Source organism: Gossypium hirsutum, chromosome D08 (genome assembly GCF_007990345.1).
Source record: "Gossypium hirsutum isolate 1008001.06 chromosome D08, Gossypium_hirsutum_v2.1, whole genome shotgun sequence".
Lineage (NCBI taxonomy): Eukaryota > Viridiplantae > Streptophyta > Magnoliopsida > Malvales > Malvaceae > Gossypium > Gossypium hirsutum.
This window is the reverse complement of record NC_053444.1, coordinates 38,114,793-38,131,984: the sequence shown is the minus strand read 5'-3', so window position 1 is coordinate 38,131,984 and position 17,192 is coordinate 38,114,793. Positions and strand designations below refer to the sequence as shown.

General features: G+C 32.2%; 1 protein-coding gene and 1 long non-coding RNA gene across 5 annotated transcripts; one reads left to right on the top strand and one right to left on the bottom strand.

Moving 5' to 3' along the window:
* Positions 1-4,034: 4,034 nt before the first annotated feature.
* On the top strand, positions 4,035-5,302 carry LOC121202945 (two-component response regulator 24). 2 transcript variants are annotated; one of them, XM_041099111.1, is made up of 3 exons: positions 4,035-4,144; positions 4,274-4,543; positions 5,110-5,302. In XM_041099111.1, exons 2-3 carry the CDS (start codon positions 4,289-4,291, stop codon positions 5,293-5,295), a joined length of 441 nt encoding a protein of 146 aa, XP_040955045.1. In that variant the 5' UTR covers positions 4,035-4,144; positions 4,274-4,288; the 3' UTR covers positions 5,296-5,302. The 2 variants fall into 2 exon arrangements, with proteins under 2 accessions (XP_040955045.1, XP_040955044.1); XM_041099110.1 differs by having other exon boundaries at positions 4,038-4,144; positions 4,270-4,543.
* LOC107909443 (uncharacterized) lies at positions 4,968-11,798 on the bottom strand. 3 transcript variants are annotated; one of them, XR_001687251.2, is made up of 5 exons: positions 11,455-11,798; positions 11,042-11,221; positions 10,385-10,889; positions 6,816-6,878; positions 4,968-5,259 (listed from the first exon to the last, which is right to left on the bottom strand). It is a non-coding gene; the product is annotated as an uncharacterized lncRNA (long non-coding RNA). The 3 variants fall into 3 exon arrangements; XR_001687249.2 differs by lacking the exon at positions 6,816-6,878 and having other exon boundaries at positions 10,385-10,744; positions 10,827-10,889; positions 11,455-11,702; XR_001687248.2 differs by lacking the exon at positions 6,816-6,878 and having other exon boundaries at positions 11,455-11,708.
* Positions 11,799-17,192: the final 5,394 nt, after the last annotated feature.

The window sequence follows — 17,192 nt, the reverse complement described above, 5'->3', positions numbered from 1 at the left end:
CCCATTCTTTATGCTAAAAATACATTTAGGCGACCACCACTACTTAGTTAAATATTCCTCCCTATGATTCCTTAATTGTTCTTATTACGGACGGTCGTATAAACAGAACAATCTTGGTTCGCCTATTCTATATGCCAAGATAGGCCTTTTGGGAGAACACTTTTTCGTCTATCATTTTTCTGTATAACTATACATCTAATTCAGATACTTATACACTCTTACCATTATTCTTTGAATTTTCGTACTTAACTTAGCCTTAAGTTTCGTTCCTCTAGTATACGCTAGACTAAGGCATCACAAATATGCTTGGAAAGAAACTTTTACTTAACCCAATCCTAACGTTAGACACTTAAAGCTATCCTCTCAAGCCTTATTCCTATGGACTATATTTCAAACTTTCAGGACTTCACCTAAGGGTGTATTCGTAAACTCATATTTCTTAAATGAATCCATCAATTTACTTATTCATAACTCATTCCAGAATTCTTACTTTTAAAACAACATCCAAATACTAGGGCTTCACCGGGTGGGATTTTACAAATCATCTGACTTGCAATCATAGAATATGAAGGAATCTTCTACTTTAGATTCGAACTTTAGTTTTAGGCCAAGGACAACAAACCCTAGATGGCTTCCAAAGAAAGCCTTAAAAGCATTTTCAAAGGAAAGAAGAAGATAAAAATGTCTATCTCTTTATCCCATTTAACTAATATGTACTTATAGATAAGACCCATGTTCCCCTAATGAAACTTGACACATGTCATACTCTAATAACATGGTGTACTATGCCTCCAGTGAGTACTCCCTTTAAAATCATCTCTCTACCTAGTTGTTATCTCATTGAATGGTAACCAAATACTAGGGCTTCACCGGATGGGCTATTACATACTCTTAACCACTTAACACAATCTTCTCCTTAATATATAGTAAACTATCAGGAAATCAAGTTCTTACTTACTCTTGTGGTAGTTATTAAACATCCACATATACACACTAAATAATTATTTAGGCATATAACACTACGCCAGACAGACTCTTTACTATTATGCGCCAAATCTTTAATCCCGCCAAAACTGGAGTGTTACAATATAGGTGAGAATGAACCCAAATGTGGTATTGCCTATCCGTGAATACCTTACTTCAATTCGGTCTAAACTGTGAGGTCGAGAGATAAGTATTTTTTGCTAAATCATTAGGTTAGTGGAAGATCGAAAGATCATGTTAGGTTAATGACTAGTTGATTGGATAGAACTCGAAATAAGAGTTACTTATGACCACCGAAGCAAGTTAGTCTTTTGTACTTAAAATTGATAAAATCTGCAAATTGTTTTCTCTTTTGCATTTTTATGCCTTTTAATTATTATAAAATATGATTTTTCATCACCTTAGGATTCATCATATTATAGTTAAATTAAATTACTAATTAGACTTGTTAATATAGAAATTAGAATTAGTTTAGTTTAGTTTTGCCTCCCTTAGGTATGATCCTCGAAACACTCTAATACTTCATTGTATAAATCTAAATTACAACCTAACCTATATACTTGTAGAAATCATTTAACTCTTCTATTTGGTTACAGTATTCACACTCTAGACATTAGTACATCTAAAGGTCGTCACAAGGTCTACATCACTATTGCTAGTGCCAAACGTTATGTTGCTTTGACTAAGAATAACATTATCGAATAGCATAATATCGATGAGAAAAGATTTGGTGGTCATGCTATTGACACCATTTTAGAGAAGAATGATCTTCTCATCTCTGCTCAATTTGTAAAGCCCTAAGTCAAACAGGTAGTATTGGATTTCTATGCTAACTTGCTTCAGAGCTTTGATAACCCTACCAGCAAGTTGCACCACAAGTTTTTTATGAGAGGTAAATTTTACAAGTTCGAGCCTGCATAAATCAGACACTTGGTCCACCATCCCTATATCAAGGATGTGGAATTTAGAGAATCAAAAGACACCATTACTTCCTAGATTACAAATGAATTTCATCTCACCTAGCCTATTGGTTCACAACGTCACTCATCTATCTTGGAGCCAACCTATGTTGTCGTAAATGTCATAGCCATAAGGAATTGGCTTCCCAATAACTAGAGGCACAATGTGAGAAAAAAGACAATTATCCTATTGAGTAAGGTGGGAGTTGGAATCCAATTTGATATTGGAGACTTGATCTTCACATAGATTTTTTGACATGCTGAAAAGGTGTACAATAAGCTAAGTCTTCCCTATCATTCTCTCATATTTCAAATACAATATTTGTAAAATGACAAAATTATCAAGACTGCTAAGAAGTATGAAAAGATGTATCCTGAGTTGAAGTTCTATCACAAGTGGTTATAAGGAAGGCATGCTCCCCTGGACCTTGGGAATGTGCAAGACGAAGAATCCCCTATTGAAGACACAATAGTGCTGAAATTGTTGGCACAAATGCAGACATAGTTCTTGGTTCCTCAAGCACATCAAATGTTGTTTATCAGAGGCTCCTCAAGTTGTTTTCTGATAAGATTGTTGCCAATGAGAAGTAGATCAATGACCTCAAAGCTCACAAAAGTAAGCTATTGGCCATGAAGTTGATATTTTGGCCAAGCAGCTTTAGTGATCCCTTTGCAATCATTGAACAAAAAAGGGATATTGATGGTGTAATAGTTTTTTGTGCACAAGAATAACCCCAAACTTAGGGTTTCAGTTCTTATAATTTGGTATGATGATTCTTTTATACATATGCTCACTCAATCCAGTAATCTTATACTCCTCCCCATATATGTTTTGGATCATATTAACAAGCTTATGCTTTTGTCTTTATTGTATTCATACATTCATCAATGAATAGATCTCTTTGTTATGATAAAGATAAGAGAGTTTGATTAAGGGGAATTACTTAGGGGGAGAATATGTAATTGTGACGAGTTTATATTTCCCTGTTTATGTTTTGTTAAAAAATTGTCAAAGGGGGAGATTTTTGCCACATTTGAAGGCAAGGTTTATATTGAGGTTGTTACTATGGCTAAAATAGTGGCCACAACTTCAAGCACTATTTCATTCCCGAGCTTGCCTATTTTTAGTGTTGGCAAATTTTAGATCAAAAGTATTGGGCTATTTATTTTGAAGACATTTGGACATGGTAAAACCCAAAACATGAAGACCAATTGAGTTGAAATTGAAGACTTGAAGATTGGTTTCTCACGAATTAAGGCTGGTTACTTGTGGAACAAGTTATGTTACTTTCTATGATTGAAGAAATTGGATTACATCAGGACTCTTATGAAATTATTATCCTATGCTGAATTTTAGCTTTACTTTATAGAAAAGTGATTAGAATATAACTCTTATGCAAACAAAACTTAAGTAGTACATAAACTTCAGTTTTGTCTAGGTTAAAGGGTGAGACTGAAAGATTAAAAGAGCACAAATTTGTTCAATTTAGTAACATTCTATGTCTGCCTTGTTTTTGTAAGCAATCAAGAGAGTCTCTTGAGTTGCAAAACTAAGCTTTCGAATGAGAAGCCTAGAGGGAGAGTGATCTAGTCTTTGTACAACGGTGAGGTCACTAAATTGGTAAGTATTAGGCCAGTGTTAGGATTTAAATCATTGGTTGTACTGTGAGAAATATAGTGAATTACGTAGATTGAGGTTGAACTGCATAAATAATCTTAGTATTCATCCTTACATTTTCGCATTTTTGATTTCGTGGTTGAAATTGTGGCCACAGTTCCAAGCACTATTTTAGCCACAGTTTATGGTTTGAAAAGCAATTACACCTCGTTTCTACAATATCTTACATTTTTAAATGCGAATCTGAGAAAGATAACATTTATAATATCGTTGTCAGAACAATAAAAAACGAGATTTTCTAATTTTTTATTTTTGAAAAAAGTTGTTTTAAAAGGAAAGAAAAATCCAAGTTACTAGATTACGTCTTTAAATACTTAAAATCTCTTTTTTCCTTTTCGCTCTACACGACAAACTACATATTTAAAAGCAAATCCTAAACTATTAATGAATATCAAATTTCTTTAAATGTAAGAAGGAAGGTACCACTTTCCATTGCCTATATAAACTTACCTAGTTTAGGGATACAATCATTGGCATCGAAAATTTCATAAGCATTCGAGCAAATTAACAAGATAGCGTTGAGGTAATCAAATTAAGTTGGATACATACATTTTTACCTATTATTTACTTGTTTATTGTTTGTAGTTTTGAGCAAGTAATTTTCATGATTTGAGTTATTGAGCTCATATTTTCAATGTGTTTTCAAAGAAAGGTGATATCTGAAAAAATGTCGGGAAATGGTGCATCGAGTTCATCATTGAACATGATATCAGGTGAAGACGTGGTTAACAATAACTTGAGTGCGCTGGTTGTTGATGATAGTCCACTTCTGCGATTGCTCCATGATATACATCTTAAGAAGTATGGACTAAAGGTTCAAGTTGCTGAAAATGGGAAAGTTGCTGTCGATCTTTTCCATTTGGGAGCTTCTTTCGATCTCGTTCTAATGGACAAGGAAATGCCTGTCATGAATGGTGTTGAGGTACGTAGATACACATAATTTACCATATATGCTTTCGAGAATTCTATACTATATAGGTGCACCTTTGCAACTTACCCCTCCGATCCAATAAACCCATTGTCTATGGATTAGGTCTTGAACAGACTTTTTGCTGAGTTAAGATCCACTTGCCCCGAATTTACATTTAATAATAATTTTTTATATTTAAATTTAATTACAAAAATATTTTTAATTTTAAATAATGAAATGGAATTTTAGGCTAACCAAGCTGGAAATTAAAATAAAATTCAATTCGCGGTCTAACCCAAAAAACATACCTTCAATTGTAGAGCATAAAAGATAAAATTTTCAAAATTTTGAATCTATTTACCTAGGAAAGCAATCAGCCCTTCTAATTTGTTCCATTGCCCAATTAAAAGGGTTACAAAAAGCATGATACGATCTGTTGGTAAAATAATGGACTTTCAGTTAACAAAAGTGTCAGAAAATGCATTTTCCAATGATAAATTTCATCGAAAATACTTCCACCCCTTTTAACAGAGTAATTAATAATCATACAAAAATTATATTATAAAATATTTTTACAGGCTACTAAGGAGCTGAGAGCTATGGGGGTGACTAGCATGATCGTTGGTGTAACTTCAAAAGACGGACCGGGTGAGCAGCAAGCTTTCATGGAGGCAGGCTTGGATTATTGCTTTGAAAAACCTTTGACTCCTGAGATCATCAGTTTTCTTCTGGAAGAGCTCAACAAGCACAACAACAAGAATTAACACCACCACCACCAATTTAGTTTAGTGAGTTATGAAATAAAATGCAAGCCTTCTTGCTTTATGTAGGCATATATATATAATATATATGCGTGTGTGTAGGTTTACTTTGGCCTTTATGGTTGTTCCTAGGTTATTGTAATTTCCCTTTTCCTATCTAAATTTAAATAATAATAAAATGTTTAATGAATAATGCCTTTTATTTTAGAAATTAATTTTGGTAGAACTTTTAACATTTTAATCAGTGTGTATCAAAGAACGATGTTTAGTATGAAGTGATCTCTTTAAAATCGAAATTGATTTAATCACCGTGACTAAATCAATGTGTTTGGTAGTCACCGATAGTGAACATCTAAACCTTGTCCAAAGAGGTGAAAAAGTTGTCACTGAGGAAGAATGGTATTTAAAATTAGTTTTTTCATTTTATTTATATAATTTAATAAAAAATAATTTCATTCTTATAAATGATTGTCCACTATTTTTTTTAAATAAATGCGTTTCATGAAAAATCAAACACATCCAATTATTTAGGACTTTATATATCTTATTAGTAAAAAATTTAATTAAGCTAATGCTACAAATTAATTTGATATTGATTCAATTAATAAAATATTAAAGACTTAAATTTTTTAATGAATAAAAAGGCAAACTTTAATTATAAGTCTCATAAGCAATTAAGGTTATTATTATAATTTACTTTAAAAAATAGTTTTAGTGACATGAAATAAACTATTTTATTTTTTTAAAAAAATTTATTGTTAACTTTTTATTTTACATTTTTTTAAAATATAATTTTTTTAAAATTTTACTCATATTTAGGTGTACAATATTTAATATCCATTAAATATGAATATATAAGAATGAGTACAGGTTAGTCCAAGAGTGCTTTGCTTAGAGAAAGCAGTTAACTACTACGACTTGGGATGGAGGAAAGTGGTGGCGGCGATAGAGAGGGGACGGTTGAGATCTCTCTTCTAACAGAAGAACTCATTCAGTTATCAGTTAAAAGTTCGATGGTAGTACCAAGTGCAAGTCCAACCTTGAGCTGTACAATCTAGACAGGAAAATTATACAACCCGGAAAGTTTTAAGGCACAGATGAAAAGCATATGGAAGACAAGGAAGAAATTTGAAATTCGAATGGCTAGGCAGAATTTATTCTTGATCGTGTTTGCTTTAGAAAAAGATCTGGAGACAGTGATGGAAGGGAGGCCATGGCTTTTTCGTAAAAATCTTATATTATTTGACAGATTAACTAAACCGATGGAAAGGAACCAGATTCGGCTCAATTCTTCACTGTTTTAGATTAAGATAGGTTCGTGTTTACCAGATTTTGATAAAAAAAAAAGATCTTTTGCATGTTATTGGAGTCACATTTGGAGGTGTAATTAAATCTGAAATTATTGGTGATTCATGTCGTCTCAGGATAAATCTTAATGTGCAGCAACCCCTTCGATGAGGTATTTTTGTTTCAATAGATAATATAAATAAATCGTGGGATCTCGTTCAAATATGAAAAATTACCAATGTTTTGTTTTGGATGTGGAAGAATGGGGCATGATTTCAAGGGTTGTCTTCGGCTAAGTCCTACAGAAAAGAATAAAATTAAAGATCATCCTCCATACTCTGTAACACTAAAAGCAGAATCAAATTTAATTTGGAAGGAAAATATGAAATTTAATGCACTCTTCAAAAAGAAGGCGTCCCAATACTCTTATACTAGTAGTTCAGAGTCACCATTGAATTATGCCAAAATAGCGGTAGATGGGAATAATATGTTTTGGAGGTCTTAAGAGAACTTAAAATTGGTAGGATCGAAGGAAGCGCCAACGGAACAGGGGGAAGGAGATACAATTAATAAAGACGAAAAGGTGAATGCAACAAATTTAAATTTAGCAAAAAAGACAAGCTGGAAAAGAATATATCAAGTGGCTGCGTAGAATCAAAAAAGGGAAGAATGTACTACGAGGAAGAGGAAACCCTCAGAAGAGGAAATCAGTGTCTTATGCACAGAATTTGAATATGATGACGGAGCAAAAAGACTGAAACACGAAGAAGTAGCGGATCAAAGTAATGTTCGAACAGGTATGGAGATAGAAAATTTGGAGCAAAGTGTCAATTCAAATTTTATAGGATCGAGAGGCAAGCCGACCGGACGTAATGAAAATCTTAAGCTAGAATGTCCGTGGATTGACGAGTCCACAGGCGGTAAGAAGCCTGCGATATTTTTTAAAGCAGAAAAATCCCCATTTGGTCTTTTTTATGAAGACAAAAATTGATAAAAAAACATATGGAGAAGGTTAAAAGGAGTTGTGGATTACTGAACGGGATCGATGTTGAGGCAGAGGGTTCTCGTGGTTTATTATGTTTGGCATGGAAAGCGGATATCCCGGTCAATTTAAGAAGTTTTTCAAAAAGCCACATTGATGTCACATTAAAGGAGGAAGGCGTCAAAGAATAATGGAGATTCACGGGATTTTATGGCTCACCTTATCTTCATAAGAAGAATGATTCTTGGAGTTTGCTAAGAAACTTGGGTCAACAACAATCTTTTCCATGGTTAGTAAGTGGAGATTTTAATGAAATCATGTTTTCTTTTGAAAAAAGTGGGGGCATACCAAGGGAGGAGAGACGAATGAAGGCCTTTTGTAAGACTTTAGAGGAATGCCAATTAGAGGATACAGGGTATTTAGGGGTTTGGTTTACATGGGAAAGGGGAAACTTGCCAGAAACAAATATAAAAGAAAGGCTTGATAGGGGTGTGGCGAATGAAAAATGAAAGCAGCTATTTCCAACAGGATACGTTCAACATTTAACCCAGTCATTGTCTGATCATTGCCCAATTCTTTTGAATACAGACAGCGGTAACTTGTATAGGGGAAATTCAAGGTTTAAATTTGAGGTGTGGTGGACCATGGAGGAGTCTATAGAGGAAGAAATTAAGACATCATGGGAATCAGCAGCGGGCACGCTAAATAACTTGAGAGATTACAAATGCATTTAAAGAGCTGGGCAGGAAAAATAAAAAAAGGCGAGAGAGGCTTAAGAGGAAGCTTACTAAAGACTTAGAGATACTGATTGAGAAAGAAAGGGATGATGATATGTTGGAAAAGATTATTGATACTAAAATTCATCTTAATATGGAAATTGATAAAGAGGAAATGTACTAGGAACAGAAGGCAAGGGCAAACTGGCTTAAATTAGGAGATAAGAATTCAGCCTTTTTTCACAAATATGCCTCAAATCGTAAATGAGTAAACACAATATCTAGGCTGAAACTCGATGAATGAAGAGAGGTTACAGATGAGATTGAGACACATGAGGATGCTACATCATTTTTTTAGAAGCTATTTACGTCAAACGGTGTTGGAGACCGATCTTATCTACTAACAGGTATTGACAACAGTATTCTGCAATATGTTAATACTTTTCTATTGTCAACATTTACAGCAGACGAAGTGTATGTGGCCCTAAAAGGTATGGGGCCTACTAAAGCACCAGGATCAGATGGTTTTCCCGCATTATTTTTTCAAAAATTCTGGCACATCGTAGGTAAAGACGTCACAACCTTTTGTTTGGGAATTTTGAATGAAGATCAAAATTTTGGCTCTTTCAATTCAACAGATAAAGTGCTAATCCCAAAGACCCCAAACCCTACAAATCTTGTTAATTACAGACCTATTAGCTTGTGCACAGTTATTTACAAAATTATGGAAAAGACACTAGCCAATCGACTTTAAGAAGTAATTGGGAGATGTATTGATACGACTCAGAGTGCTTTTGTCCCTGGCAAATTAATCTCTTATAACGTGCTTTTAGCTTATGAAATTTTACACTCTCCAACTAAAACGTACAGAGAAAAAAAGGATATATGGCAGTGAAGCTAGATATGAACAAAGCCTATGATAGAGTTGAATGAGATTTTTTAAAGGATGTAATGTTAAAGATGGGTTTTTCTAGGGAATGGGTGGCATTGATTCTGAAATGCATTACCACAGTTTCGTATGTAGTAAACATTAATGGAGAAAGGGGATAAATTTTTTAATCTACTAGAGGGTTGAGACAAGGAGATCTTTTGAGTCCTTTTCTTTTCTTTTCTGTAGTGAGGGACTTTCATCATTGATGAGATTGGCAACAAAAGATGGTCTGTTAAAAGGCATAAAGGCTAGTAGGCGGGGTCTAGTGATATCACACTTGCTTTTTACATATGATTGTATATTGTTTGGAGAAGCAACATGTAATGGAACGATGGTTTTAAAAGGTATTTTGAAGGAATATGAAAAATGTTCAAGATAATGTGTGAATTTTAACAAATCTACGATTTTTTATAGTTCAAACACATTAGGGAGAAAATGCAAAATTTCGGCATTAATAAGGGGTACGAAGTTCAACAAATCTGGAGAAATATTTAGGACTTCCCAATGTGGTTGGCAGACAAAAGAATGAATCTTTCCTGAATCTTAAAGAGAGGGTCCATGCAAGAATTGAAGGCTAGAGTGTCAGATTATTATCACAAAGGGATAAAGAGGTTTTTATCAAATCAATGCTTCAGGCAATACCCACCTATGCTATGTCTTGTTTTCTTCTACCAAAATCTTTCTGTGGGGACCTCGAAAATATCTTTACTAAATTTTGGTGGCAAAAAGTGTATGGGAAAAGAGGAATTCATTGGTGCCAGTGGAAGTTTCTGTGTCGACCGAAAGAAGAGGGCGGAATGGGTTTTTGGAGTATGACCTAATTTAATACTTTTTATTAGCAAAGCGAGGATGGAGAATTTTAAATAGTCCAAATTCTTTAATCACGCAAGTTCTTAAAGCGAAATACTTTCAAAATGAGAATTTTTTAAATTCGCGCTTGGGAAATAATAACTCGTATACATTGAAAAGCATATGGGCAGCAAAAGGAATTTTGGGGGAGGGACTTTGCTAGAAGGTAGGTAGGGGCACGAATATCTCAGTTCTTCATGATGCGTGGATTTTGGATGCAAGAAATTATAGATTATCATCGATTGTTAACAGTTTATGTGATTTTAAAGTTGTTGAGCTTATTGATGTTAATAACAAAAGCTGGGTAAGAGAGAAGATTGTCAATACCTTTTCGAACGAAGTAGCTGAGAAGATTCTACATATTCCACTGGCGAAAGCACCTCATAATGATTTCTTGGCTTGGAGTGGTGAACTCTCGGGAGAATACTCTGTCCATCGTGCCTATAAACTATTACAAAGGTCGGAAGATCCTAGTGTTTATGCTTTACAAACCGACTACAGTAGTTTCTATAAAAAAAACTATAGCTTTTAAATCTACCCTCCAAAATTAAGATTACAATTTGGAAAACCTCCTAGAATCACTTGCCTACACGAGCTAACATGCAATACAGAAAGCAAATTACTAATGCAATTTGCCCCTGGTGTGAATCAGCATGGAAACGATGGACCATCTTTTCCGAGAATGCCCTATATCAGTGTTAATATGGACAGAATTATCATTCTAGAAGCTTCTACAGGAATCTAATATGGAATTTCTATAATGGCTAACCTAGGTGTTTGCTCAGAATAACATTTCCCTATGCAGATTATTTTTTTGGGCGTTATGGGCAATCTGAGGAGAAAGAAATAGTAGATTACATAAGAAAGTTAGTAGATCTGGGAAAGAAATTGTAAATTTTGTCCAAAGCTATATCAAAGAGTTAGATGGGAGTGAAAAAGAAACACAAAAAATTACCCAGAAAGTCAGTAAATGGAAACACCCACCTGATCAGACAGTGAAGATTAATTTTTACGCAGCATATGATGAAAGATCTAGTCAAGCGGCTTCGGGGATAGTGGTTAGAAACAGAGAAGGAAAGGCCCTAATATCTTGCTCAGAGATTCATCACCAGATAGGCTCAGCTTTCGCTGCGAAGGCACTCGCTTGTCGCAGAGCAGTCCAAACTGGGATAGAGATGAAATGGTCCAAGATCATTATTGAAGGTGATTCATTATCAATCATCAAGAAATGCAAGGAAAACAGATAGGACAAATCACATATCGGAGCATATATACATGATATCTAGCAAATAATGTCTAGCTCTAGAAACTTAATGTTTGAATATATCCCAAGAGCAACAAATAGTTTAGCACATATACTAGCCAAAAAATCAATGAAGAAAAAGGAGGAGATATACCTGGTGGATAGTGTTCCTGAATATGCCGAATTTCAGAAAGTAAATGATAGTGTGCGAGAACCGGATTAAAAATGGATAGAGAATAAGAGAAAGAAAGGGAAGCTGTGAAATGGGCAAATCAACAGAAAAAGTGTTAAATGCTCCCCTTGGAATTGTGAAAATGTCTTGAAGAAGAAATGCCAGCCTAGCAGACAAGACATGCATTAGTTTTCTGATTGAGCAGAATAGGGGTTATAATTATGGTATTCTAGAATACTCTTAGTTTAGTTTTGAATTTCCTTCTGGGCCAAAGCTTAAGTGTTGGACCTCCTTTTGTTTAGTTTATTTCTGTTTTTGATCTGTTGGATATTGTGTTTTTATAATTAAATAAAGCCCAATCTGATTTTTCTCAAAAAAAAAAAAAAAAGAATGAGTACAAGTTCATACTTCACAATCTTTTATAGAAGAGTAATTTTTTTTATAAATTATTAACTCAATAAAAATGTAAAGTTGTTATTTTATTAAATAATTTATGTTTTTTAGATTGATGCACAAATTAATTATATGTATTAATTAAAATGTAATTTTTTTATTTAATACTAAAAATTTTAAAATAATTGATAACACACAAAAAAAAATTGAAAGTGAGAACATAGGAAAATGATAACTTTTAAATTTAATGAAATAATTAAACAAAATTTAACTTAATTTTCTAAAAATCTAATGATAACAAATCTTAATATTATTTATATTTATGATAATTTTATATATTTTACTTTCCTTCATAAAAAATTTATGTAAAATTTTTAAAATTTATCTAACCCTTTCATATTTTTACTCAAGATTTTAATTTTATTTATTTAAAAATAATAATTATCCACGTGACAATTAAGTAAGTTGTCCATATCAATTTTGGGTCTTAGACCTTGTAATATATATATATGATTTGATTATTACCAACAAATGTTGGGTAAGTGGCAATGCACATTGCACTCTCAAGAGAGAACACAAGTTCAAAAATTAGAGATGACATTATTGAAAGGTGTAGACACAAAGCTTAAACATATGTATAATCGATATAGAGAATACCAAAAAAAAATTTATCATTAATAATAATAAAACACCAACTTCTGCCCATAATCCCTTTCCAATCTAAATTTGAGATAAAAACGCGTTTAAACACATTTGAATTGTTACCATAAAAATAATACTGACTAACGAAGGCTGAATCCACTTTTTTATGCATTTTCAACCATAGAAACTTAGGATAAATAGATACATAATATTATATCAAACACAATAATTTAAGATAACCTTAGTGATCTTTATTACCATGAAAATTAAATCATGATGGCGATCTTAAAAATGATGCTAGTTTTACCTATAAACAATATATAAAAGGAATATCCAAATTTACATGTGGCATATGACGGATTCTTTTAAGTACTGTGCCATATAATGGATGTTCCCTCTGTTTCTTTTTTTTTTTTGTTATAGTTAAGTGGTTTAATTTTGATTTTAGTCTCTATTATATTAAATTTTTATATTTTAATTTTTAATATAATTTTATCTTTATATTTTTATAATATTATTAATTAGTCTAAAAAGTTAATTTTATCATTTTTTATTAAAAGATTACGTAGTTATATATATAATTTCTTTCTGTTTCTTTTGAGTTTGTCTTTTTTTTTTCTTTTTACATTATAAGACTATGATCAAATTTCATTTTTAGCCCCTATACTATACTAAAACTTTCTGTTTAATCTATATGTTTTAATGTTTTATATTATTTGGTTCCTTTACTTTTACATTGTCATTAGTTAGTTCAAATAGTTAATATTGTTAATTATTTCAATCAAAATGTAGATGCCAAATTTTCTTAAGATCACAGCTCCAACGAAAAAAAAAATTTATCGTGGCAAGTTCAAATAGTTCTTTTAAGAAAAAAATCTTATTCAGTGTTTTCAATATTATCTTTATTATTGCATGACTTCCAAGTAAATATATATAATTTTAAAATATCAAACAAGTGAATTAATATAGGGTTTTAGTTTTATTTTAGGCTACTATTATCTCCCTACTATGAGAGATTTTTATTTTTTAAAATTAATTTCTATTTGATATTAACAAGTGGTTGGGTGTAATTATAACGACCCGATAGTCGGGGGTGTCAGAAAACGTATTTTCAGGACTCAGTTTTCGTAAGTCGAACTCATAAATATTTAATTAAATATTTACGAAGTTAGTTGGGTAGCTAATTAATTTTTAGATTAGTGAATTTTATGAAATTAGAAGTTATTAAGATACAGAGACTAAATCGCATAAAGGTTAAATTTTGAATTATAAATTGAAATAAATTAAAGGGGCTAAAGTAACAATTAAACTATTTAATAAATGGTTGTGTATAGGTTGCCGAATATGGTTGAGTGTAAATGCATGTATATATGTTATATATGTTATATTATAAAGTTTAATAATAATAATAATAAATTAAATGAAAACAAATTAAATGAAATAGAAAGAAAGTGGAAAGAAAGAGATGAAATGCATGCAAATTAGAAAACAAAGAAAAAGAAAAGAGAAGAAGCTCACAGCATTTGGGGGTTTGAAGCTCAAATTCAAATTTGTTAGTGCAATTTAGTTCCTTTGGGGGTTTGAAGCTCAAATTCAAATTTGTTAGTGCAATTTAGTTCCTACACTTGTAATTTTTATATTTTTGAAATTTCGATACTTAAGGCTATCCGACCCATATAGTAATTTTTAGTATTGTTCAAGATTTTAGATGCTGACATTGTTGAATAGTTTAAATTTTAGGGATTAAATAGATAGATTTTTAAGTTAGAAATGGAAAAGGACTAAATTGTGTAATTACTTGTTGATTTTGAACAATAGGGACTAAATTGTGATAAATTTGAAATTATGGGGTCGAATTGGAAAAGAGGAAGCTAAATGTGGTTTAGAGTAAAATTAGAATAAAAATATGAAGTTAATTGTGAAAATTAAAATTAGTCTCGGTTTAGGGACTAAATTGATAAATAAGCAAAATATAGTGTGAAAATTAAAATTTAATGTGAAATTGAAATATGTAGTATTAATGTGATTTAATTTTTTTATTCCGTAACTAACGTCGTACCGAAATCCTCAAGTAAAAAGGGGAAGGATAAAATCGACGTCGAATAGCTCAAAAATCACGGTTTGTGTTTCTATAATCCGAATTAAATAGTAGATTATTGCATATATAATTGTTTGCATATGGTAAGCTTTTGAGGCGAGTATTTTGGTACTTAGGAATTGAACTAAATTCACAATTGAAATGAAATGGATTGATTTTTTATATTATGAAATATATTGATTATGAATATATGAGTATTGAGAAAATGTGATAATTATCAAATTGAATATATACTTATATGTGATGATATATATTCATGAAATTGAGACATTGGTTGTATTGAAAAGTGAAATGAAATCCTATTAACTGTATTGGGCTAAGTCTGATATAGATGGTATGTCATAGGATAGAAAGAGTTCAGAGATTACTTCGACCTCGAGTCGATGAGGCACGGCGTGCCAATTTGCTTCGGTTTAACCAATGAGACACTGGGTGTCAATTTATATAGTGTTGAACGCAGTTATTACTTCAGATTTATCCGATGAGGCACTGGGTGCTAAACTGTGTTGGTTGGATCCGTATATCTGTCCGAGTCTGTATGATGTTAATAAGGGAAAATAAAATAATAATTTATGTGATTGATATTGAAATAGCTAAGATGAGAAATGAATATGATATGAGAAAATATTGAAATGGAAAATAAGAGAAATGATTATGAGATGAGAAATGGAATATGGATTGATGAATTGATAAGTGAAACTTGAATGAATACAAGTATTGATCAAATATATGAACCATGCCATTGCATGAGATGATGTATTCAAATGTTAAATGAAATGCCATTGATATATACTTATATATTTAAACATGTGAAAATCTTAGTAGGTGTGAATAAAGAATGAGAAAAAATTATACTATTGAATTGAAACACATGAACATAGCTTACTTGTTGCATTTTTCATTTTAAATACTTACATCAAGTTTATGTTATTTGGATTATAGAAATACCACTGAGTTTTACTCAGTGTGCGATTTTGTTTTCTGTGTGCAGGCTAGGTACTGTTTGAATTATTGTCAACTCAACATCAAATCATAGATCCCTAGCTCAAGTGTGGTGATATTTCATTTTTTAATAGTATGTACCTAGGAAGTGTTTTATTGATATCGTTTATAAGATGTGGTTAACTTAGTTTCTAGTGAAATGATGGTTAAATGTGTATATGGTTGTGATTGAAGCTATGTTGGTATGCTAGCCTAGTTTATATTTTGGTATGTGATAGTTTAAAGTTGGTAGTTTAGCATAATGATTGGTATGTGCTTAGTTTCAAATTTGGTAACTTTAGAAATTTGAAAGTTAGTTCAAATATGGTAAGTGTGATATGAATGAAAGTCTTGAATGTGTGATGTGTTGTTGATGTATTTGAACATATAAAATGTGGTACCAATGAGGGTACATTGGTTAGGTATATTAGGTCATAAATTTGGTGTATTTTGGGCATTTTTAATCGTGTTTTGAATAGGTTAAAGAATTGGTAACTTAGTTGTTTAGTGCCCAAGTAAGTAGGAATCGGTAAACTTGAGTTTTAATGTGCTTTTGGGTACACACGGCCTGGCCACACGGGTGTGTGACCCCTAAAATCAAAATTTTTGTAATTATTTCTTTAACTTCCAGAATTATTTCAAATTAGTCCCTGCCTATTTTAAAACTATTTTTCGGGTCCCGTGGACTCATAATAGGGTCTGTAAGAGTAAATTTTACTCTAAAATAGGGCAGATTAGCAAACCTAAATTAAGTGCATTCCACTAACATTATCAAAGATAAATTAAAAAGATAATCGTAGACGAAGTATGGACTAATACTTTGATGCTAATAATTTGAATAGTCTTATATGTATCCAAATTCTGACATTTTAGAAGGGATAAATAGTGATAAGAGTGTAGACAATGGAAGACGAAGTTTAGAAATGCATAGCATAATTTATTATTTGAATGTATAAGAATCTAGCATGAAAGTATTAGATTGTCGTGACCTACCCCTGCATATTATAATCGTATTAGTTAGTTTATAAGTTGATTATGATTGAATTAATTGTTTGATTCGTTAGTAATGCTCGTGACCCTAATCTGACGACGGAAAGGGGTTCGGGGTGTTACATTTAGTGGTATCAAAGTTATAGGTTTAGTTGATTCTCGAGCTAAATCGAGCTCAGAATTGAGTCTAGAGGTGCATGCCATAGTTGAGTCTAGTTGAGTCAGGATTTTGATGCTGATGATAATTTTTTTTGTTTTATAGTTAAATGATGGCAAATGAATCAGATAATGAAGTGGAATAAGAGTTCTACTTTAGTGATGTGCATAGTGATGATTGTGAGGCAACGAAGTCGGTAACTCCGAATGTTAACCCAACCAGTGTTTAACGACCTAATATTGAGCGAGGTGATAATGATGGAGTAGGTGATTCACATTTACTTAGACCTATCATTGATGCACTTCAGCGTGTTGCGGGAACTACGTCTGCTTCAATGCCTGCACCTACAGTTTGACGGGCTCCAATAAAAGAACTGCGGAGATATGTGCTACTGAGTTTTTGGGGTTGAAAGGAGTCGATCCCACAGTGGTGGAAGTTTGGATTGAATCCACTAAATGT